Below are 27,028 nucleotides of genomic sequence, written 5' to 3' on the forward strand. Positions count from 1 at the left end.
TTTGTTTTTGTTTCTTTGACAAAAAATACTGTATCTGCTCAACTTCGATCATGGTGCGGCTACAGAGCCACAATCCTAAATGAGCAAAAGGGAATACTCCTTAATTTCATCAGTCTCATGAAGGAGACAGAAATATTTTGAAGACTGGTGAAAGAGCTGCAAAAGTAGAACAGGCTGAGCACCTAGGGTTGCAGAAAGCACAATGCCTTGAAGCAAATGAAAAACACCAGTGTTGGTAGAGTTTGGTGAATAATCTCATGTGCAATTGATACCTCCTTCAATCTTTCAATGACACTGTAATGAGACATCTGGAATCCATAGTGAAAAAATAAGAAAGCCACCAGGCCCCGAAGAGCATCTTGTAACTGACTGAGTCATATGGTTACTGTGGCTGTTGCCTAGAGACTTATTTAAAGGAGAGGCATGCTGAAGAAGGGAGACCAGTATGGAGGCTTTTTATAAGACCCTGGAATTTAATAGGAAGCAAACTAATATGGAAGATTTGCTGTTGAGTGAAGCAAGCCAGGTTATGAAAGAGAGACATTGTATATCTCCACTTTATCGACTGTCTGCACTCTATGGTGGAAACTTAAAGATTAGTGTGTACAGAATCATACAAAATGGTTACAGATACTGGAGATAGTGTGGGAAGAAGGTGGGAGAAGGGGAAGAGTGAGAAGAAAGGAATTCAGGGTAAAATAGAGAGGCAAGACACATGGAAGTGAAGGATTGTCTATTGATGATAATGTGTATGATATCTTCAACTGGACCAGTGTGAAGTGTATTCATGTTGGGTAGCTCATTTTACAAATTGTGGTGATCTACAATGATTCAATGAATTGAAATAATTGAAATAATTTTGAAAAATAGAAGTAGAGGAAAAAGAAGATGGTGACATGGACAAAGTGATAGTAGTGAAGGTAAAAAAAAGTTCTGTGCACCCAGAGGATTTGAAATAAAATATGCATACATGAAGGAAATATTAAAAATTGACACAGAGGGGCCAGTATGTGGCATGGAGGTTAAGGCAGAAGACTCACACATGGCCAACCACTGTTCAAGTCCCAGACTAGATGGCTAGCTTTCTGACTTGCCCTCTCTCTTGCTCTATTTCTCTTTCTCTATGTCTCTCTCTCTCTCTGGTGAACACACATGCCTATATAAAATTTTTAAAATAATAATTTAATTAAGTAATTATTTTTCAAAAAACTAAAATACATTAAATAAGCATCTATTTGCTTTAGTTCCAACAAGTCAAAAATCTTGGAGACCACTGTCTTGTTCTGTGTCTATTTACTAACAGGCATTACATGAAGATCTCTCAGGACCAGTAGATAACTTAATGGTTATATCACTTTCTCCTCCCATGCCATCGACCATGAGTCCCAGACCTAGCAGCTTAAAACTCAAGCCAGGCACATGTGCGTGCATGCCCAAGATCCTGAGAGGAGAATGGAGGAGAAGGGATTGTGGCAATAACCTCTTTCCTGCAGGGTGATTTCTCACTTCTTGTCTCTCCGCTGAATGCATGAACCCTACAGCAAAAAATCTCTCTTAAAAAAAAAAAAAAAATCTTTCAAAAATCTAAAGCTAAATAACTGGAGAAAAAAAGAAAACTATAGAGCAAAACAAATTATCTTCTGTATGAGAAAATAAGTGCCATTTGGCTTTTATTTGGGAAAAATACTGAGTAGAAACTTGAAATTCAGTGAGAATGTGAAAGCATGCAGAGGAGTGAAGCTGGAGGGACTAGCAAGTGTAAAGGTCCTAAACAGGAGTATGCTTCCAAGAGTTGGTTTGCCTGATGTAGACTAAGACTGTGTTGCTTTGTTTTCTTGATTTGAAAAGAAGCCACTGGAATGATTAGCACAGAGATGTTAGAATAGTAATGGTACCCTCCATAGAGATAGATAGATAGATAGATAGATAGATAGATAGATAGATAGACAGACAGACAGATGATGAAGAATGCAAATGGAAATGAAAAGGATATAAATAACCATATGGGAAAATTTCTTCCTAAAGAGATACAGGTAATTTTTCATGTGTTGTTTGTTTAAGACAATGACACGTTCTGTGTCACCATGACTCAATCTGGTTCCATATTATGTAACTCTGTAAAACAACAACAACAGCAACAAAAATATTTTCTTAGCAAAAGATGTAGAGGAAAGAAAGTTATCTTGTGAATTACGAGGGGAATTCACATTTTGTGAAACAGTAGAATTAAAATATGAGTTTATTTTGGTGGGAAAAAACATTGATATCCAGGCACAGCTTTTTCTTGATACATATTTTCCAAAAACTCTTTGAAGACCTCTCATATATTCTAAAATTTATAGGCAACCCTGTCTCTATACCTCATAAATGATGAGAACACATCTATAAGTCATAATTTCTCTAAAAACAAACATCAGAGCTAAAATCTATATAAGAAGTTCTTGTAGATTTATGGATTAAAAAGAGTAGACAGATGTTTTTGACATGTTATTTAATCTCTGTCTAGTTCTCAGTCCTCAAATACTTACTTTTTATACAAAAATGGTATAACTTTTCCTTATTTTCTAAAAACTAACTATGAACTAAACACAATCCACGCTGAGGACTAACAAAATATAAATATTTGCCTTATTTCTGTTGACCTTCTGCTTATTTTTAATTCTTATTTGACTAAATATTACTTAGAAAGGGGAAAAAAATCCATTCCCAGATGGAAAGAAAATGCTGTCTGTGGGACTATGATAAATTTTGAACAAGGTGGTTTTGACTGATTCATTCATAATAAATAAATACATATTATTCTCTGCCTTTTTGGTAACACTTTTTCCTAACATCTTAAGAATGTTTTCTGTTACTGAATATTTCTTTGTTTGTACCTTAATAACAGGCAGCTTCCTGGTCACAGTGTACTAGTAAGCTAAATGTGTTCTTAGGAAACTCTTTAAAAGATGTGAACATCTAAGTGACAAATAATTTATGCAAACTGCAAAGCGGCCCACAAAAACTCACTTGTAAGTCATATACTGGTAGCAAACCTTGCTAGTATTGACTTCTAGAAGATGAAATAGTGAAGAGAGTGGGAGACTCAAGAACTATATAACTAATGAGGTAATGTCCCACCGCAACACTTAAATCACCGTCTTTACTCATTACACCACTAAACACTATGAATTATCTCTCTTGCTCATTGATTGATTTCAGCCTGTCAGCTACAGACCTTCTGTTCAATTACCATTCTATAAGACTATCACAGTATAACATTATTTAGCAAATTAGTGCTTAATAAAGGGTTTCAAGAGGATAGCTGTTTTGGAAGGACATTTTTTTATTTGTTATGGAATCTTATTTTTTCTCATAGAATTAAAAATAAGACCAAACTCTGAACCAAAATTCTATGAGTGGATAATCAATGATCCCACATTTTTCTACAGAATTAATTAAATTATAAATTGCTTGAGGGCTGACACAATGTCTGCTGTTTCCTTGGTGTTTCTCTATGTCTGTTTCTATGTTAAGCAGTCAATAAAGGCTGCTAGCTGATTTACCAAAGAAGTTGCAGAAGCAGCCAGAGAGACTGAAAAATCCTACTTCGAATTGACTTTGTTGCTTTCTTTTTGGTTTGGGGTAAGAGAAAGAAAATCAGTAAACAGGGTGAAGGATATAAATTACAGAGACACTTTTAGTCCCTGAAGTAGTTCAGCTTTTTGGTAGAAGTGGATCCACATTATATTTATCGCACACGCTAAGAAAATAGACTTGAAAGACTCAGAAGGAGAGTATATAGATCTACTATCAATACTATGAAATAAAGATCCCTTGAGGTCATCAGAAATAATTATTTGCCATAGAAAAGATTCTGCTTCCTCCTCAATCCCTTGCAAATTCACAAGATGTAAGCTCCAACAAAAGCAAAGTCCCTAAAGAATAACCACAAAGAGCAGTGAAGAAAAAAATCACCACAAAGGGCCGTGACCAGCACTTGGGCTGCTAAACATTACCCTGGGCTATGCACACAAATTGCCCATGGAAATACACTCAGGAATCCTGTGGGAAGGACTCTCATTGAGGTTTTATTTTAAAAACAAACTGAGAGAAAATAAATAAAATGAAAACAATCACTCAGGTAAAAACAAGTACTACGCTCTACTGTTTGTGTATAGTAGTAACAAGGAACTCAAGATGACCATATTAATAAAATTGTTGAGAAAAATCGTGCATAGAAGTGGACCGAATAGAGTTTAAAAAAAAAAAAATGGGGAGTGCAGGTGATACTAATATTTAATTTAAAAGTTATTGTTTCACTACTACTTTGCAATAATAAAAATACTATCATTATTTTTCATGCAAAAAGTATTCCTAAACTGATTATAAGAACAAATCAAAACAGTATCCAGTTTCTGGTTGTGCCACAATATACTATGTGAAATAAGAACATCTAGTATTTCTTTGCTCATTTAGAATTTAAATATGTGCCAGACATCTGAAACACTGAATCACCTGAATTACAAGTAGGTAGTATGTGTGAGAGGAGACTCCAAATGTCATACTCAAGGGTAGCAAGCAAAATTTTTAAATATGAAACATCTGAAGTCTCCTCTCAATTTCAAATATTGATACCCACTAACTGTATGTACTTTTCTAGCCAGGTAGGGTGTTTGGGGAGTATTCATATGTGGTTTATCTATATGTTCTCAGACTTGCCTTATATTTTAGATTTTATAAAACAGAAATGTTTAAACTGCATTCTTCCAGGTAGCTACGAACTTTCTATCAAGGTGAGCAGTTTTCACAATAGAAGAAAAGAGAGCTTTAAATCACTATTTTAAAAAGATCTTTATGTGAATTCATGAGTCTGACAGCTGCACTATGAGAATGAGTTTGAAATCAATACTGTGTGGTAGTAAGTGGGCTGCTAAAAGTCTCAGGCTAGAAATTCCATGGCCTTTAGCCACCAACTAAAAAAAACTAATAGTAAACTATTGGGCTGTCAGAAAAGTCATGACATGACATATGTTTCTATGCAAAAATGGGTCATAACTTTTCTGACAACCCAATATGTTATATTTTCCACTTATCAAATGTCCTTGCTTGTGATATAAAAATACTAAAATGGGGGACTGGCAGATGTTGTGGTGGCTGAGGCACTTGTCTCCCACATGGCTGACAGCCGTTTGAGTCCTGGACCTGGCAGCTAAACTTTCTTACTTTCCCTCTCTCTTTCTCTGTGTCTCTTTCTGGTCAAATTAAGTAATCATAATAATAATAAATAAAATTAAATAAATTAATCCTTAAAAATACTAAAATGAAATAGTCACACTTGACTTTTGTTTGTTTACTGATTTTATTTATGAGAGGGAGAGACAGAGAGAGAGAAAGAGAAACACCCTGAACAGCGCCTAATGTCAAGATCCACTCCCAACCTTCCCAGCCAACCAGGATTATGGGCACAGTTGCCCGGCATTTGCAGGCCTACCAAAGAACTAAACTCACCATCTTCCATGTGGATCTGGTCTTGCTTGAGCAGTGCATTTCTACTGAACCAGCAAGCCAGCCTCATACCTGATTTTTAATTAGTATATACAAAAAGACTAGAATGCTATACTAGAATCTTGGTCAAATCAAGAATTTTTCAAGGGCCAGATCAACATAGCTGAAGACAGTTTCAATCCCAGTCTCAGTGGCTTGAAAAACTTGGTACATTCATTCTGTCTTTTTGGTGAGTGCTCGCGCCCTATAGAAAAAAGTCTCCAAAAAAAAAAAAAAAGCAAAAAAATCCTGGTACACATTTACATGCTTCAAATCCTGATGGGATAGAGAAATGGAAGAAAAATAATTTTGGAGTGACCACAATCCACTCGGGTATGCTTCATATTTCTCTCTCCCTCTGTCTCTCCCCCTTTCTTTCTCTCTCTCATACACATCCTATTTTTAAAAAGATGATTATTAAGTGAAAATTATTTCATCCCAACCTAAAAATCATCCACACGAATTCATGTGAGAAACGAAAGCAGATAGCTCAGTCAAAACAAAACAAACAAACAAACAAAAACAAAACCAGGATAAAAAAAAAACAAAACTGCTCTCGTCCCTTTCTTTATGCGAGCAAATTTCACTGCATCTGTAGGTGACAGGGGTGTATGATTCATCATCTCGTTCTGCACATCTTTCATGGTCAGTTCAATTGCTCTCACTTCAAAGTATAAATTTTATTTCTCAGTTTTGAGGAAAGTACTGACTTCCTTTATGTGAAGATTGTGCGTAAGTGAGGGAAGATAAACTAGACAAAATCTGATGGGACATAAATTACAAATAATTATTGTAAAAATAGAATTTGAAAAGTCCTAATTTAAACCACATTATTAGTTTCGACTTCTTTCCATCTTCTTAAGTATAATGAGAAATGGGTACTAAAGAGATAATCCCCTTAACAGCTTGCCATTACTAAATAATCTATGAGTCTATTGATAAAAAAATGTCCCATACTATCACTTGACTTAGTACAATAACAGCCTAATCCAATGGCCATGTTCTACACTCATGTTCTTCAATGTTATGGTATTCCTTCTCTTGACATATTTCCTGTTACTATCATACCTGAATACGATAAGTAACTATCTCCGAATAATATCGTATATGCTCTGAAGTCCTCGGTACAAAAGTTCTCTGCTCACCAACATGCTAATTATCTCTTCAATATCCAGCCATGCTATTTTATTGATAGTACTGGGTGGCGGTACTCTCTTTATCTCCAACTGGATGAGACCAAGGAAGCACACAGCCATATTGCTACCCTATGACTACAAGATGAGCCTGGTTTACAAAAGAAGATAAAATCATGAACTGCAGAGTGAAAAGTGTAAGAACACGAGTCCTTGATAAATAAGTAGATCGATCAACCCCAAAGCCTATCTCTGCAACTTCTAGTTACGGTAGTCAGTAAACAAATATATTTTAAAGCTAGTTTATATTATAAAAGATTCTTAAGAATCTGGGTTTCTTGTAGTTGTGAACACCAATTCTAAATAAGTCTGGGAGCCTTCTTAAAGAAAATTGAGTAAATGGACTGACATTCATCTCAAATTAAGTCTTGACAACACTATTATTCATTAGAAATAGATACAAATATTAATAGAATGCTTTTTGCATCCAAAATATTTTGACAATGACTATTAGTTGTCACTGAAATTTAAAACTCAAGTCATTAATAGTGACAAAAACTGTGCCTCACAAAATAAAAAAAAGCTTAAAATGTGAGTTTTACAGGCAATAATGATAAAGATAAAGACATAATAAATAACTTATAATAGAAACTGAGTGTCAATTGTAGCCATGAGAATTTTAGATAAGGTTATTGTAAATCAGTTGATTGAAGATGTAAGTGGGCCTTTGATTTAGGCAGGTGGAAAAGAAAAGGGAAGATCATAAATGAAGTAGAGAAAAAGCAAAATAATCTATAACATAATTGGATGATGAACTTGGTGCTTTCAGGTTGAAGCTTGTAAATACCACTTCAACTTGTATTTCACATTTTTCACAATTCAATATTGTAGAAACATCAAGCAAAATGGTTTGCTCTTCATTGCATCTCAGTAAAACCTTCTTTGTCAATACAGATTGACTTCCACAAGCTGAAGACGTTATCATTACTCATAATGATCAGGAAGTAATGCTAAAGTCATGACAAAGTAAATTTTGTTCTAACATAGTTGCCCCCCCCCTCAGGCTTGTCCCCCCTCTCTGCATTCTCTGGCTGTGGAAATCCATAGATCAATATGCTTCAGCAAGAGAATTTTGCAGTGAAATTTTCATTTATAACAAACAGCAACAAAAAAGCCTTAAGCATGCCCTGTCACTTTCAGTTTAGGAGAAAATGCACTAATAAACTCTTGCCCTTGGGTCATCTTTGACAACAGGCAATACTATGCCAGCTCTTATTAAAGACTATTCATATCACTGCCCCCAAAATTTCCTTTAAAATTACCATCTTTTGTATCCATGTAACAGGATGTCAGCTTTAAAAGTGCCAATGAGAGATAGGACCTGTCATCATAGTTAATTCTCAGTACCATTTCAACACCAGGACAGCTGAACCCCAAGGGTATGCTTTTGGTTAGCAATATTTATTTGGTAGTTATCTAAACTAACAAGAAAACTTATTCCTCTTTATTGGTTAAAAAAAAGAAAAAAAGCAAACAAGGATTCACCAAATGTCTTAGATACAGAACTAGGGATATAATGAAGAAAGAAACAAAATTGCCAAAGCTATCAAAATGTATTTCTAAAATGTTAGCAAACTCTGGATAATACATTTAAAGTACAGTCACATTTTATTTGTTTGTTTGTTCACTTTGCTTTGGTTTGATTTCTCTCTCTCTCTCTCTCTCTCTCTTTATTTATTTATTTTGCTATAGGGTGTGTATACTTGACAGAAAAGGAGAGAGAGAAATAACTTCCCAGGGGGATGGCCACATCACAATCCCTTCCCCTCCATTAGCCCCTAGGGCATGCATACACACATGTCCAGTGTATTTTCCGAGTTGGCGAGTCCAGGACTTAAATTGTGTAACTGGCCACTTGGGATCCAGCCGCCTTGACCATTATGCCACCTGGCTAGCCTGGCACTATCATATCTTAATCCAAGCATTCTCACATAAAATCTAAAGCAAAAGACTATCATTATTAAATGATAGAACTTTAAAAAAATAAGAAAAGAAGTCAATCTTTTTAATAAAATTTAAGAATCCTTCTCATATAAATGTTATCGACATAATTATTTATTTCACAAGTAACATGCTTAAAGCAGCAGTAATGTGTGGTATAGAAAACTAGACTTTGATAAAATGGTAAAGCCTACTTGTCAATAAAGATAGATAAGGGTGACCTAGTAAAGACAAAATAATTCTCTATTTAAATGAATAGGTATAAAATGTTAATATGAAAGAAGAAATTATATGTATATAAAGAGCATCCAGAAAAAAAAATCAACATTGTCAATACATAACACTGATATATCAAGTGATATAATTTGCATTCTATGGCAGAAACTGAAAGATTAGAAGGTATAAAAGCATAGTGAGGAACTGTGAATACTGGAGACAGTGTGGGAGAAGAAAAAGGGGGAAAGGAGGGAAACAAGGGGAAAAACAAAACAGTCGATGGACACAAAAATGGAAAACTACTTCTTCACGATAATGTGTATAGTAATATCCTTGAACAGACTAATATACAATGATTCATGCTGGGCAAATTCATTTTGTATGAGGTACAGAATGATTGAAGGTTTCAAAAAAAAGAAGAAAATAAAATTTTAAAAAGATATGAAATATGTTATATATTTTATATATTTTAAATACTATAGATTTGAATAATATAAGAGTATTTTGAAGAAAACTATTCATAGAGTAAATTTTTTTACACCAACTCTTTAATTCCACTTTCACACAAACTTTCTAAAGAACTCTCATGTATATAAAACTATAGGGTATTCAAAGTACTAGAGGTGTGCCATTGAGATTGTCTCTACTGTAGAGGCTGCATATTGTGAATGCACTTAGAGTACTATGAAGATACAGCGAGGCTGATAACTTAAAAAAAACATCCACAGTTCTGTATCCATAGCATACTAATCACCATGAATATTATCCAAGAACATTTTCAGTCTTTCAAAAGTAGGTTGAGGTGAGAAAGACACCAGAACAGAGTTCAACTCAACAAAGACAAATATATTACACGTATGTAAATGTGGTAAATTGTCTTTCTGCTGGAACAGTGAAATAAAATATTATCATATTTTCTTACTGGTCAATAAGCTGTGGACGGATTTCATGCACTTCTGCAAGTTATACAAGCTGCAGACATATAAATGTTTTCACTGAAACCACATACTCAATCTACAATGATAAACATTTGTGATGAACTATAGGGTCTCCCAAGACAAAAGTATATAAGAGAGGGAGACATTATAAACAAGGTTAATGTGACAGAGGGGTGTGGTAGAAAAGACCAAAATAAGGAATCAAAGATTCTGGCTCAATTATTAGATTTTTGTGGCTCTGGACAAGTTTTTGAAAAGCCTAAATTTCAATTTCCTCCTCTCTAAAAGTATTGAAGCTTCCATATTAAAATCAACTAAATGCTGAAATAATGCATATATCAGACGTCAAGCCTTATAGTATTGTGGCATCTTTGTCTGACCCTGTCCATACACCCAATGTCTTTCATCAGGTGGGGGTGAAAGGGAAAGGAAGTAAAAAGGGGATTACTTTCTCTCAATTTTCAGATCCTAATAGAAAAAAGACCTCATTGTCAAATGTCTTCCTTGAAACTGCTGACAAACCTTAGGCCAGTTTAAATATTTTTGTTAGGGTTTCCCAACTTTTACATGAATAGACTTAGGTAATGTCTATTTTCATTTGTGTCAGTACTGATTGATGCTTGCTATCTTTGTCAACAGATCTGATTTCTACTAAATTTCACATGCCTTACATCCTCAATTAAGAATTGAAATTTCAACTCAATTGTCACCTCAAAGAGGGGCTTCTAAGTCACCTTAACAAAAAAGATCACTTTTTGTGTCTTTATTTTTCTCCACAACTCAATCTAAACTTGATGCTTTCTTTTCATTTCTTTTTCTTTCTTTCTTTCTTTCTCTTATTTATTTACTTATTTATTTATTTATTTATTTATTTATTTTGAGACAGAGATTTTTGCTACAGGGCACGTAAGCTCACTAGAGAGACATAAAGAGACAGAAAGTGAGAAATCACCCCCTGAGGGGATGGCCATGCCACAATCCCTTCTCTTCAATGTTCCTCTTGGCATTTTGGGCATGCATGCACATGCACCTTGCATGAGTTTTAAACCACAGAGTCTGAGACTCAAACTGCAGTCGACTATGTGGGAATCCAGCCATGTAACCATTACACTATCTGCTGGTCCCAATACTAGTATCTAGTTAGTGAGCTTAAAATATTTCAATGCTACGTTTCACATGGGCAGGAGTTATTGTATTTTATTTATAATTGTTATTTTTACAACTTAGAGCATAAAATATAATGAGAACTCAGTAAATTTGGAATGAATAATGTAATATATGTTTCCAATTACATACCTTTTTCCAGGATTTACTATAGGCATATAGTGATATATCGGCTCATCAGAAAAGTTATGACATGTTTTTCTATGCAAAAATACATCGTGACTTTTCCAACAACCCAAAATTATAATTGTCTACATTTCTCTATTGACTTTAGTATGCAAAAACATTAATAAGGAATTCTTAATAGTTCTAATTTTCTAAAATTCTGTATGGGACCAGGATTAGTGAACACTACTGGATTCTAATACTGATAAAATTTACAGATGTTCACAAGCATAGAAACTTTGGCTTTGACCTCATTGACACAAAGCTTTCAAGAACAAAAATAGTATCTGCAGAACTGTTTTAAACAGGAAGAACTAGGACTAAAGTTAAAATGCAAACTGGCACTATGGAATAAGGTACTTTCTTTGCTCACCCATATGCAAGCCTTTTATTGCGCTGTGAGGAAAGTCATGACATATTTTTTCTGTTTTTTTATGCAGAAATGTGTCATGACTTTCCCAACCCAATAAATAAATTTCTTTTTATAGAAAACACTCGTAGGAAACTTGATTGACAAACTTTACAACTATAGTTTTCATTTTACCTTAAGACATTATGAGAATTTTTATAACGAGATAGTTTTTTTTTTTTGAGAGGTTTTTGCCATAGGGCGCATGCGCTCGCCAGACAGAGAGAGACAGAGAGACAGAAAGCAGGAAATCACCCCCCATGGGGGGTGGCCACACCGCAATCCCTTCTCCTCCATTCTCCTCTCGGGATCTTGGGCACGCACGCACACGCGCCCGATGTGAGTTTAAGCACCCGGGTCCGGGACTCGAACCACGGTCAACTACGTGGGAGTCCAGCGACATAGCCATTACGCTAACTGCTGGTCCCAAAATGAGATAGTTTTTAAAGTGAATTGATATCATGAACACTGATCAAGATATCTACAGAGTTCCTTTTGTTCTGATAAAGCCACGCCACTTCATGAAGTAAAACAATTTTACTTTACCTCTCACAATAAGTTGAGCAAAATTGGACACACCAGAACCTCGTTCTGACTGTGTTACACAGCGATACAAATCCTGGTCAGTTTTTGTCACTTCTTGCAATCTAAAGGAAGCAGCAAATCTTCTGTGATTGATGTTCTTAGTCTGAGCTACTGGTATATCTTCTCCATTTCGTCTCTGTAAACAGAAACCAATCTTTAAAAACAGGTTCTTAACCTTTCCATAAATCTAAAGCATCTTAGCAAGCAATATCTGTGATAAAATATTCTTGTTGCTAAATTAGGAGAAAAATGTCTACCCAGACCCACAAATTTTTACCATTATTCTTCAATCAGAAAAAGGATGTAAAAAACATAGTGTTCTTTATAGGATATAGGGATATAGGGACGAAACTATAGTAATAATCTATTTTCCCTAAAATGGTTATGAGTTGACTCTCCTGTTAATTCACATATCAGAGTAAATCATTCATACAATAGAAAATCACAGCAATACATATAACACAGTAAACCATTCACTGCCACTATTCTTTCAGAGTATTAACACAAGCTTCTTTTAGTCCTAATACAAAGGAATTTCAAAAAGTTGGTTAGAAAATAAAGTATATTTTGGTACAGAAATGTTCAAATCCCATGTATAGATTTTATCATAATAAACATTTTCCGGGACTTTTTGAAGAGAACTTGTACTATACTGTCTGTGCTCTGAATCATTTGCCCCCATCAGGAGATAGAGACCACGAGCTTTGCATCCCTGAGTTCTGAATGGGTAGCATATGCTTGCAGAGAAGGATAATAAAATACTGATGTATAACTTAGTCAACACAAAACCTGTACTGTTTGCAAACTTCTACATCTTTGGCATTAATGACAACCAATTTATACATTTTAAAGCCATAATCAAAAAAGCCTACATGTTAAAAGCACCTGTCAACATACAAAACAAAGTATCAGGAAACATATTTATGATATCAGGGTATCTCATATAAGACCTATCACCAAAAATTATGAGGGAAATGATTGAAAAATTCAACTCTAACAAAATGTGTAACTTCTATATGTTTAAAGACAGCATAAATAAAGTAGTAAAAAAGCTACAACCAGTGATAAGATATTTGTCAAGGAAATAACCATCAAAAGATGAATAGCTGGAATATGTAAAAATCTTCTACAGTTCAGTGAGAAAAAACATAAACAATCGAATTTTAAAAGTGGACAGGCTATAAAAAGACAAACTATGTATGTCTAATTATCATGAAAGATGATTAATAATTACAACTCCACCATTTTTTTTAAGGGAAAGACTAGGAGATGAGCCTGTTACTTTATGTTTGATATTTGGGTCCCTGTTCAAGAGCATCAAGATTGTATGTGAGTTGTCGATATCCTTTTTTCTCAAAACTAAGCCCAGAGCAGATAGGCACAAAAAAAGTCAGTCAGTTGAAATGAATCATGTAACAACTAATCCCAAGGAACTAACAATTCCCTAGTAAGACTTGTTTGTCTACTTCAATTTGTGACTTTTTCTTCTGTCTCATAGGAATGAAAAAGGTGTCATTATCATCATCCCCATTGCTATTATTCAAGAACTATATCGAAGAATTTAAAAGCCCTGAAAGGCTATCACAAAAAAATTAAAAAATTAAAAATTTAGAAATTGCTAAACTTAGAAATACCATATTCTTTGAGAGACATTTAATACATATAGTATTAGAAATTATATCTTTTGATAGCATACATACTTCATAAAAGAACAGTGTTCTCCTAATTAAAATTATACTGAAATAACAGGTTCGCTGAAGTAGTGATGTTCCAGCCATGGAAGGATGGAAGAAGGTGAATGTTAGTTGACAGAGAAAGAGGTGGCAAATACAATTTTCATAGAAAACAGGGTAAAATTGTGCTGTGGATAGCAGATTTCTAGAATGGTGATTATTATCCAAGGGTAACAAAAGAGAAAGGGAGTAAGAGAGCAAGAAAAGAAATTATACCCTCAGCAGCATAGGTATCTTTCCAGTGTGGAGAAAGGTGACAAAGAGAGTCACACAAAGAAAGGGTCAATGGCATCATGCTCAATGGGAATGATACCTAGGTTCTAGCCCTGAAACAACTACTTACGAACATCACAATTTCTCATTACTCGTCAAGTCTCCACATTTTCATTAAAAGTTAGAATATCAATTTGTAACTACTCAGTCAACAGAGATGAGAACATTGAGAGTCATCAAAAAGTTCATGGAAAGGCATATTATAAAAAACTACTTGTGGCTTTTAATTTTAGGGAAATTTCTACTTCATTTCAATTGTCCACATATTGTTTGATGGACCCTTCATTTGTGTGAGTAAATATGCAAACATATTTACTGTAAATCCTTTTAACAGCAGTATTATGCAGATAATAATCAGTGCAATATTTAAATTGATAATCCACTTGAAAAGTGAGGCGGTTTTTTGAGGTTTAGTATTATGCAGATAATAATCAGTGCAATATGTAAATTGATAATCAACTTGAAAAGTGAGGTGGTTTTTTGAGGTATACATCAACTTGACTAGGCTACAGTCCTCAGTTATTAAAAGAAACATTAAAAGGTATTTTGTAAATGAGAATGAAGTCCATATTCAAATAAGTAAGATTATCCTGATAATCATTGTGGATTGGATTCCATCAGTTTTAAGTTTTTAAGAGCTAAGGGGATGCTTCACTGAGGCAGAAGAAATTCTACCCATGAGTAGTAACTTCAGTCTATGCCTGAATGCTTAGGCTTGTCTTTCCCAAGGGCTTATCCTATAAGGGTGAATGTGTGTGCATACACACTAACACAAACACACATATGTACATATATATGTATATGTGTGTGTGTATAAAATCTGACTACATAAATTATATATAATTCTGTAACCATGTGTATATGCATAATCACTTGAAGGAACATCAAACATATTAAAAAGACTTAAAGTAAACGGTTTTGTGAAAAAATTTTGAAAAATAATCAATATATAGTTTTTTCATAATAAGCAATTTCTATGAACTTTATGAAGACCCCTTATTTAACTTTTACTGTCCTGCTTTACTTTTTGAACCCTGACTGGTAGGAATTATTTTAGTACCAGAAGTAGTTATGAAAGAACATGTTTTTTAGACTTTATTTATATCATACAAAGAGAGAGGAAGAGAAAGAGAGGAGAGACTCTCAACAGGGTCTTACGTTACAGTGTTCCCCAGTCTCAACCACTCAGCCAGCCAGAAAAGGAAAATTATGTTATATTCTTTCATTCAGGGTAAGGCCAGTGTATTTAGGACAACCCAGGATTCAAACCTCAGGTCTTCACAAATTGCTATTACATATGGGTATTCACTACTTGTGACTTGGAAGAAAAGAATTTAAGGATGAGCTTTATGACTTGGTTCTGGATTTTCTAAAATGATGTGTTTTAATCTGATTAGATTTGAACCTATATTTATCTTGAGGTAAAGAAGATATTATTAGTTCAAGTCATGACAGCAATAGAGATATGCCAACAATTCACCACTGGACCCTTCCAATTACATACTCATAGAAAGTAAAGTTCTAGGTGAATGGCATCTAGAAAGAATGTTCATGCTACAATCTACCCACATTCTGAGCCATTCCAGAGGATGGGCATGTCCATGTGCACCCAGGATGCTCAGGGAGGTCCTGGGACACAAACCCAGACCCTTTGCAATGTGGATCCAGTTGAGCTACTACTGCACGACCACCTGCCCAAAATAAATACAATCAGAAGCAAAAACAGAGACATTACAATGGACACCACAGAAATACCATAGATAATTAGAGATTATCATGAACAATTATACACCAATAAATTGAAAATCCAGACTAAATAGATACAGTCCTGGACACATACAATCCACCAGGACTAAATCAAGAAAGAAAAAAAAATCATTACTAGACAAATTGCAACCAATGAGATTAAATAGGTAATAAAAAGTCTAACAACAAAGAAGCATCTGGGATCAGACAGTTTCAGTGCTGAATTCTACAAAATCTATGAAAACCATTTAAAATCTGTAATAGTTCCTCCTCAAACTTTTCCAAAAACATGGATGATAAGGAATAAGCCCTCCTAAACTCATTCTATTAGGTGAATTCATTATTTTGATACCAAAACAAGACAAGGATGTAACAAAAAAAAATAAATAAAAGCAAAACAAACAAACTACGGACCAATATCCTTGAATAACACAGATAAAATAGTTCTCAGTGAAATACTAACAAATTGACTCTAACAACACATCAAAAAGATTATATACTATAACCAAGTAGGTTTTATCCCAGAAATAAAGATATGGTTTGACATACTCAAATCCATAAATGTGATACAAGATATCAACAAAATTAAGGACAAGACCTTCTTAAGAGATGCATAAAAAGCATTTGAGAAAATTCAACATAATTTTTAATAATGCTCAACAAATTCAGTAGATAAGGAATGTACCACAAGACAATAAAGACTATATATGACAAATCACAGCTAACAAAATAATGAATGGAAAATAAAAGGCTGAAGCAAGACAAGGATATCCACTTTCATCACTCTTATTCAACATACTACTGGAAGTCCTAGCCACAGCAATTAGGCAACAGAAACAATAGAAGGGAATATGAATTAGAAACAAAGAAGCCACATTATCCCTTTTTATAAACAACATAATATTATATATAGAAAACACTAAAGTCTACATTAAATCACTCTTACAACTGATAAGTGAATTCTATAATGTTGCAGAATACAAAATTAACATAGAAAAACCAGTACTGTTTTATATACCAATAGTGGACTAGCTGAAAACAGAAATTAAAAAAGCAATTCCAGAGCCAGCAGATGGAGTAATGGTTACATCACTAAACTCCCACTGAGTCCACTGAAGTTTGAGTTCTGGACCCAGGGACTGTGTGTGCATGAGCAAAATCCCAAGAGGAAACTGGAGAAGGGATTGCAGTGTGACCATCACCCCTGGGGTGTGATTTCTCACTTTTCATCTCTCTGTCTCTCTGGCAAGTACACACACACACACACACACACACACACACACTATTGCAAAAACATCTCATAAAAAAATAAGTAAATAAAAAAGACAATTCCAGGGCCAGCAGATGGTATAATGGTTAAGTTGCTGAACTCCCTTGGGCACATGAGCGTGCATGTTCATAATTCTGAGGAGACAAGAGGAGAAGGGACTGTGGCATGGCCATTTCCCTTTGGTGGTGATTTCTCGCTTTCTATCTCTGTCTCTCTGGCGAATGCAAGTGCCCTATTGCAAAAATGCTCTCTTAAGAAAAAGAAAAAGAAAAAGAAAAAGAAAAAGAAAAAGAAAAAGAAAAAGAAAAAGAAAAAGAAAGAGAAAAAGAAAAAGAAAGAGAAAAAGAAAAAGAAAAAGGCAATTCCATTTACAATAGCTACAATGAAAAAGAAAACAAAGTATTTAGGAGTAAATTTTACTGTCCGTTAAAGATATCTGTAATGAAAACTGTAACATACTGTTGAAGTAAACTAATGAAAACACAAGCCAATGTAAAGATATTCATGTTCACAGATTGGGATAATCAATATTGTTAAAATGCATGTACTTCCAAAAGTGATCAACAGATTCAATGCATTACCTATCAATATGGGATACTTCACATAAATGAAGAACAATTCCTAATACTTGTATAGAACACAAAAGACCCCATATAGCCAAAGTAATACTGGACACAAAGAATGGAGCTAGAGGCACCATGTTACTGGATTTTAAACTGTGTTATAAAGCTATAGTAACAAAAACAGCATGGTACTAGCAAAAAAATAGAAAATTAAAAAATACACACACATAGATCAATGGAATAGAACAGAGAACCAAGAACTAAATCCATATATATATATATAGCCAATTGATTATTCAAAAAGCACCAAGACCATTCACTGGGAAAAAGATAGTCCCTTCACTAATGGTGCTAGGAAAATTGGGCATCTATATAGAGAAGAATGAAATTACACCCCTATCTATCATCACATACAAAAATCAACTCCAAAAGGATTAAAGACTCAAACATAAAATCTAAAAACCTGAAGCTGCTAGAAGAAAATATAGAGGACATACTTCAAGACATTGGTATGGGCAAAGAGTTGAATAAAACCTCAAAGCACAAACAACAGAAGCAAAACTAGACAAATGCGATTCTATGAAACTAATTTCAATACAGGAAAGAAAACAACAGAGTAAAGACAATTCATCTGATGAGAGATTAATAACCAGAATATACGAGGGACTTGGACAACTCAGCAGTAGCAGAAAAAAAAAGTAACCCTGTCAACTGGACAGTTGACCTAAATGATCAGTTCTCATAAGTAGACACATAAATAGTAAACAAGTTCAGTATCACTAATCATTAGGGAAATGCAGATCTAAACCACAGTGGTGTATCATCTCACTCCAGTTAGAATGGCCATTATAAAAAAAAATAAATGAATGCTGGCAAAGATGTAGACAAAGAGAAATTATTTTCCATTGTTGAAGGGATGTAAAGTAGTATAGCCATTATGGAAAACAGTACAAAGTTTCCTGTAAAACAAGCAAACAAACAAACAAGAACTAGAACTGCCATATGATAAAGCGATCTTACTGCTAGGCATATATTCAAAGGAATGGAAATGAGTATGTCACAAAGAGATTTGTGTCCTGATGTTTACTGCAGCATTGCTTACAACAGGCAAGATATGAAATCAAACTAAGTGTTCATCGACAAATGAATATCCAAAAAATGTCACACACAGACACATACATACACGCACACACATACACACAGAGAGAGATACTGGGATAATATCGAGTCATTAGAGAGAATGAACTTCTGTCACTAGAAGTTAAATAGGCAAGAATGGAGGACATTACGTTAAGTGAAATTATCTGGGCACAGAAAGAGAAATACCACCTGTTCTCACTCATGCGGTATTTCAATGTAAAAACTGAAACCAACGTAGAAATTTGAACAAGGACCACTAGAGACTGTGAAAGTTACAGATCTGGGGGGTGCTTAGAATGATATTGATGAACAGAAATAAAACTAAACATAGATAAGGAAAATAATTGCTAACATTATAAAATATAGTAGAGTGAATATACTGGGTCATCAGAAAAGTCATGAGATATTTTTTCTATGTTTTCCTAAACAAAAAAGTGTCATGACTTTTCTGACAACCCCAATAGTTAACAATTTACGGTTTATAGTGGAGTAACTAAAAATGAGGATTTTGACTGTTTCTAACATCAAATAAAGACAATGGCCCAAATGATGAATACACAGATTATCCTTATTTGATTACTAAAAAATGTTTTTGTGTACTAGAAACTCATAATATACACCATAAACATGAACTATGATTACATGTTAATAAAACTAATGCAAATAAACTAACAATTTCAGCCCACTCTCACCACCAACATGCATTCAGTGGACTACTCTGAATCCGAGAAAATGTATAATAAGGCAGTTTGATTTGTTTCTAACATTTTTTCCAATTAAATTCAATGAAATTTAGGCAATGAAAATATAAGACCTACATTGTCTAATACAATAGACACTAGCCATATGCTACTAAGTACTCAGTCATCAGGAAAATCATGACACGTTTTGCATAGAAAAATGCATCACGACTTTCCCCACGTACTGCTACTTATCACTTACTAATAGACTCTGTATGCATTACTTATGTACTGATTATTAATTGTCTGTCTCCCCTCACCTCTGCCTCATCTTTCCACCCCACCCCACTAAAACAGAAGCTACATGAAATCAAAGTTCTTTTTAGAACTGTTTTCAGAATAGTACTGGCATAAAGTTTGTTCTCAATAAAGTTGTTTTAAAAAAATGGTTTAATCTCGGGACCAGCAGTTAGCATAATGGCTATGTTGCTGGACTCCCACGTAGTCGACCGCGGTTCACGTCCCGGACCCGGTGGCTTAAACTCATGCCGGGTGCGTGTGCGTGCGTGCCCAAGATCCCAAGAGGAGAATGGAGGAGAAGGGATTGTGGCATGGCCATCGGCCCTGGGGGGCAATTTCTCGCTTTCTGTCTCTCTGTTTCTCTCTGTTTGTCTGGTGAGTGCACACGTCCTATAGCAAAAGCCACCTCCCACCTAAAAAGAAGGTTTAATCTCAAACTGTTCCCATTTCCATTTTCTTATACTCAATAACTTTTATGATGCCTCCTTGGACTTATTTCTAGATATCCATGAATTTCAGTAAATTCGCATGGGCTCACTGAGGGAAGAAAACCAAGAACAGGGCATAATGCACTCCACTGAGTAACTTAGCCAGGTATTCCAGACTTTGCATGTTCACCTCAATTTACTCTTCCAGGCTCCAGAATCTGCAGTTGCCATTTCACTGTTACTAGTGTGGCTACATGTTGTCATAAGTGCGAGAAAAGTAGAAGTTACTGCAATAGTGTTAGAACTTCATGACATAAATTCTGGATACCACCAGAAGTAATACTGAAGTTTAATACTAATGCTTGTATCAAGCAAACATAGAACATTACCAAGAAACGTTTAAAAAGGAAAACAATTTTAGCAAATCACAGAATCAGACTCAAACACTACACCCAACTGTTTCATCTGGTTCAAAAATGCCAATGACCAATTTTCTTGTATTTTTCTGTGAAATTTGCAATAAAAAGTAATGCCAACTGCTCCTTTTTCTTTTTAACGCTTTGAAAGAATAAAGATTAATAGACTCATTTATGGAAGGATGACTGCAATTTACATAGATGTGCATAAAGTTTTCTAAATGGATGTTCCAATATGTGCATTTCTATATAACCATTCTTTCTCAGAGATGGCTGAAGACATAAAATAATTGTAAAATACGAAGGGATTTCTGACACAGGAAGCTCAGTAAATTATGCTTTCTTACAAAAAATATTTCTCATTTTAATGTATATAAATATTGGAAGCTACACGGTATGGCTCATACAGGTAAACGGGAGAAAACGCACATTGAGACAAGCATGAGTACAGTCATTTAAGTCAAACAAATTTAGCTTCACAAAAAAACAGAAACAAAAATGTTCTGAAATTTGAAAAAGTGTCCATAAACTACATAATCAAAAGATATATTACATACCTGAGAACAATAACCTAGAATACCATAATAATACAAACTCTAGTAAAATAAAAGACCTGAAGTAAATAAATTTTTAAAAAAACCTATATTTTGGAGGAATTAAAAAAAAAAGGCCCATGACTTAGAAGGCAATGACAAGGATCAGATTTTGTCAATAAGGCATTAAGCCAGGAAAAAAAAAAAAATGAAGTAATATATTTAAGTTACTCAAGGGGAAAAAAATGTGAATGAAAGGTTATTTATATCCTGCAAGACTGACTTAAGAATCAAGGGCACTGATATGCTATTAGCAATGTGTAAGCACTCAGGGAATATGATTCCCATGAGCAGTTCCTCAGAAAATTGCAAGAAAATGAGTTTCAGACATTCCCAATTGCTAGGAAGTCAGAACATAAAAACTAATATTGAATGTTAAAAACAGTAAGACTAAGGAATGGAGGGCGGGTAGAGTACATTGTATATGTGAGAGCTATGTGCTGACAATGAAGTGTGGGAACTAATATTCAAAATAACATGAAATAAAACAATCAATTATGAAATACTTTAAACCTATCTTCTACCCTGACAATCAAGAAGATCAGTGTATCAAAAGGAAGATGTAAATGAGAAGCTGTAAAAAAAAAAATATTAAATAAAAATCTTTAAACTTGAATTTGCAATATCAATGTAAATTTATCAGGCATTTTATCTTTAAATGTGAATATACATTTCTAAGTTCTATTCCCTGAACAGGTCTAGGAATGACTATCATTCAGCTTCTGGATTGTGGTCTTGAAATCTCACTGAGAATATCATGAGAAAATAGGACATGAACGAGAAAGCTGATTCTAGGTCTGGAGAAGAAAAGGAAATATTTCATACTAACAGGTAGCAAGGAAGTTCTAAAAGATTACTATATTCATATTAACAACACTCAGAAGCCAATTTGAAAAGGCTCCCACTAGACAAAGATGGGATAATGTGAGCATTAATAATAGTAATAATAGCAATAATGGTCCATTAATTTTATTTAAATCAATGAGTCATAATGATAATAAAAGAGAAAGGAAAAAATCAGCCATCTTTGAAGTCTATTAGAGAACCAACACATTATATAGAAACTAATAAATAAAGTAAACACTAGTGTATTTATCTTCATTTTCCTTCATGAATTTTGTCACTGGGAAGGTGAAAGGAGGTATCCTTTCATTAACTGCAAAAACATAAAATAAGGCACCAGCATATGACACGGTGGTTAAGGTGTTAGATTCCCATATGGCCAACAAACCATGGTTCAAGTCCTGGACCTAGCAGCTTGAAAATTACACAGGGAGTGTGTCTGTCCATGCCCCAAATTCCAGGAAAATAATGGAGCAGAAGAGACTGTGGTGTGGTCAATTCCCCTGGGTGTGTGCGTGTGTGTGTGGGGGGTGATATCTCACTTTCCTTCTCTCTCTGTCTCTCTATGGCAAGCAAAGTCACCCTATGGCAAAAACGTAAAAAACACAAACAAAATCAATAAAACACACACAGAACAATGGGATATCACCATTTTCAACCTCCTGGAATGAATACAAGCATTAATCATCAATGGTTGCCAAGATGACAGAAAGACAAGACATTTTGTGCCTTCTGTAATTGTACAAAGCACCACCTATGATGTTGCCAAAGGATTAAACTTGACCCTGGTTCTGGCTGCCAATTTGTAGGAAATGCAAAAATAAGAGGAACATGATAACTGAAGAGGACATTAGCATGCAATCAGCAAAATGCAGACTGTGGGAAACTAGACATCAAATGGCTTAAGATCAGCAACGGATAAATGGTGAAGAAAGAAAAGCATAGAGGGAAAATATACAGATTAAAAGAGACTGAAAAATACCCAATTTTCCAAATAGATAAAACTAAACCATGGTGTTTAGGGATGGATATACAAATTTTTAAAAGCCTGAAGGGCTAAAGTCATGGTTGTAGTTATTAGTGGGGAGACTGTTCTGTTGGGCAAAACCTGGAGCAACATGGAAGGAGTCTCTGGAACGGCTGTCAAAGCTGCTTTTGACCTGTGTAGTCCTAACATTATAAAGATTCATTGAGTCTAACAGTCTTTACTTTAGTGTGATTTTCTGTATCTATGTTTTATTATTCAATAAAATGGCTTCCTAAATATTAGACCTTTATGTAAGACTGCTTTTCATGAAGAAGCCAGTTGCCCAAGTTCCCATGTTGTAATGCTGATCCCAGGAACTCAATGGAAGAGTTGTAAAGTGTTTGATATGACAAATCTGGAAAACATACTGAAAGAGCAGCTCTACAAAGAAGAGGAGTGTACACTATTTTTGTACAGAAAGAGCAGCAAATTGTTATTTATAGATATCGATGGGAAGAAATCCTTGAGCTTCTATAATTGCCAGGCTTTTACAGTTAGACTCCAGGGATGGATAAGAAAGGTAAAGAAGATTCTACACATTACTCATTTATAATCAATTATGTAATCTGTAGACATTAAACTCGGTGTTTATAAATTATTAAGGAAGGAGAAGAATGTGCTTAAGACACTGAACACTTTATGATAGAAAGCCACATTAAAGCCAGACGAAATGGCTTCCAGCATATTTAACAATCCTGAAAATGAAGTATTCTTACACTTCCTGATACTCCTTGTTACATACACACATACATGTCCAACACACATACACAATGCAGAAGGTGAGAGAAGAGCCTTATAATGCCATGAACTAAAATAAGTTAATAGCCTAAAGAAAAGCAGAACTGATAAGAATTATAGTTATTAGCAATCAAGTAGAACATAATCTCTGATATAGAGCAGAATTAATTATAAACTAGCATGTACATGGGAAACTCACTACCACGTAAAGGATAAACAGAGACAATTAGAATTCAGTAGCAGGTTGGTATTCAACTGTCACTCTAAATCTTGAGCAAGTCACATGAAATTTAGACAGGCAATGGGAAATGTGGTCCTCACACTCCTCTCACTCCTATTCTGTGAGACACGGGTACAAAAGAAGCCAGAGTTGAAGGTACCAAGAGCCTTGCCATGCATTAGAATTCTCCTTAATGATACTGAGAGACCACTCAGAGATTTTTTTTGTTTGTTTTTTGTTTGTTTGTTTGTTTGTTTGTTTGTTTGTTTGTTTTTTGAGGGGGGAGGAGAGGTTTTTGCTATAGGGCACGTGCGCTCGCCAGACAGAGAGAGAGAGACATAGAGACAGAAAGCGAGAAATCACCCCCCAGAGGGGATGGTCACGCCGCAATCCCTTCTCCTCCATCCTCCTCTCCGGATCTTGGGCATGCACGCACACGTGCCCGGTGTGACTTCTAAGCCACCGGGTCCGGGATGCGAACTGCGGTTGACTACGTGGGAGTCCAGTGAGATAGCCATTATGCTAACTGCTGGTTCCCGACTCGGAGGTTTAATTCAGCCACAAGATCCAAACTTTGAATAGCTTACTTTATTATAACAATATACAATATCATATATAACTTACAAAATACATATCAATTGACAGTTTGTGTTACCAATAAGGCTTATGGTTAGAGTAGGCTATTAGTTTAGTTTTGGGAGAGTCAAAAGTTGACTGCATAGTAGTCAGCACCCATAACCTCCACATTTTCAGGGCTTTACTGTATTTGGTCTTTCCTTAGCTCTAGAATCATCCCTGAAACAATATTAAAATTATTAAACTCCAGAGTTGAATGTCTTCTAAAGCTTCCAGCAAATACTTCTTCAGATTATGATTGGACATTACGAATAATTGTGATTTTACTACATTTTGGAGCAGCTCGTTCTGTATTTCAACAGCCTATCATTACAAAGTTTTTCTTTATGATCATAATCAGCTTATATCACTCATATAATTTTTAAGCCTAAATTATTATACTTGAGGATCCATAAAGAGTAAATTAAATCCTCCTATTCCTACATTTTAAGATTTTAAGAACCTTATCTAGTCTTCCACAAATCTCATGATATATTTATGTCATTGTCCCTTCAGCTATCATTTCTTCATGCTAACCCACTGCCCAAGACATTAGGACACTTTCCAGTGTATTGTATTCCTTTCTTTGTTTGCTTGGTTTTTGTTTTGTTTTGTTTAAATGCTAGAGGCATGAATGCTAAAGAAAGAGAAAAAGAGAAAGCAAGCAAGCACCCTCCCCATCAAGATTTGGTCATGGTGCCATCCCTTTTTCCTCTAAGTTCAATTCCTTGAAGATTCTGGGCACCGAGGTACATGCCTGGCATGTTTACAAGGCACTGAGATTTGAGCCATGGTCAGTCATGTAGGATCCAGCTTCCTCATCTCAGTGTTTAAGCACTGTGTAACAGGGCTCACTCTCGTTTTATTCATAGTGCCTAATGTGAGCTGATCATACATTACGTGCTTAATCAAAGTGATTTTGAGAAATCTCTCAAATTTTCAGTGAATTATTCCCTTTAAACTTCAGTTTGTAGGTATAGATTAGATTCCTCAGTTACTATTCCCTCATTATAACAAGTGAAAAATTATCAGGCATCTTTTTCAAAAGCTTACCTACTTTTTCCATGAGAGAGAAAAGAAGAAAAAAGAAAGAGAGAGGAAGGCAGCAAGACAGGTACCCACAACAAAGTCCCCATGCCATAATCCACCCTCAGTCTAAGTCCACTCAGATTGCAGGCTCAGTTTGTTTAAATATGTCCCAGGATATGAACCCAGGACTTTTCCCTTGTGAATCCAGCTGTGCTATCACTACACTCAAAATTATCAGATTATTTTTCTGTAAATAAATAGAATCAGGATAGTAAAATATGCCACACAAATAATATAGCTACAAACATCTGGGCACTTCATACAGCAGTATAAATAAGCAGGGGAAAATGTTAAGGCATAGAGCATCAATGACTACATGAAATACATAGTATAGTGATATATTTTTATCACCAATTAAAATTTCTATTCTTTAATTAACTAATTGCTATTTTTTTGAAGAGGTTTATTTTGCTATAGGGCGTGTGCACTCGCCAGACAGAGACAGATAGACAGAAAGCGCGAAATCACCCCCCAGGGGGGATGGCCACTCCGCAATCCCTTCTCCTCCATTCTCCTCTTGGGATCTTGGGCATGCACGCACACGTGCCCGGTGTGAGTTTTAAGCCACCGGGTCCGGGACACGAACCGCAGTCGACTACGTGGAAGTCCAGCGACATAGCCATTATGCTAACTGCTGGTCCCACTAATTGCTTTTTAAAGCATGCTTCAGGGCCAGTTCCATGGTGTAATGATAAATACTGCTCAAGGAAAGCTAGACCCACATAGCAATGGCAATTTGAATCTTCAGCCCAATCAGCCTGAAACATACTAGGCACAGATGCTACAAATGCCCAAAATCTGAAGGGCAAGAGGATTGAAAGGAGATCACAGTGGGAATAAATACTTTAGAGAGGGTGTTCTCTCTTTCTGTCTGTCTGGTTCTCTCTGTCTATCTCTCCCTCTTTCAGTACATGCACAAACATGATTCTATCATTAAAAAGGAAAAAAATGTAAATAAATCATGCTTTGCATTTTCATTGACATATAGAGATGTTCCCAAGTGCTACAGGAATAAGGCCATGGCATTGTGCCTGGTTAGGCAAAACACTAGGTGGTCAGAAGTTTTAAACCAATCATTTTCCCTGAACCTCAGCTGACAGCAGTTGGTACTGCAAGAGGTCAGTCACTCTCTGGTTGTTTTTTAGAGTAATTTGCATCTCATTTTACTAATTTCACTCTCCAATTATTATTCTCAAGCCATTGCTTAAATTATCTGT

General features: G+C 35.1%; 1 protein-coding gene across 5 annotated transcripts in view; it reads right to left on the reverse strand.

The window, feature by feature from the left end:
* The window catches only part of PTPRK (protein tyrosine phosphatase receptor type K), a 665,572-nt gene that overhangs the window by 275,810 nt on the left and 362,734 nt on the right, over positions 1–27,028 (reverse strand). For all 5 annotated transcript variants that reach the window (XM_006144267.3, XM_006144266.3, XM_006144265.3 and 2 more), the window contains exon 6: positions 12,099–12,273. In XM_006144267.3, the coding sequence (XP_006144329.1) occupies positions 12,099–12,273 (175 nt within the window). The remainder of the gene's footprint in view (positions 1–12,098; positions 12,274–27,028) is intronic.

This window comes from Tupaia chinensis, unplaced genomic scaffold (genome assembly GCF_000334495.1).
Source record: "Tupaia chinensis unplaced genomic scaffold, TupChi_1.0 Scaffold000117_2, whole genome shotgun sequence".
In the NCBI taxonomy this organism is placed as follows: domain Eukaryota; kingdom Metazoa; phylum Chordata; class Mammalia; order Scandentia; family Tupaiidae; genus Tupaia; species Tupaia belangeri.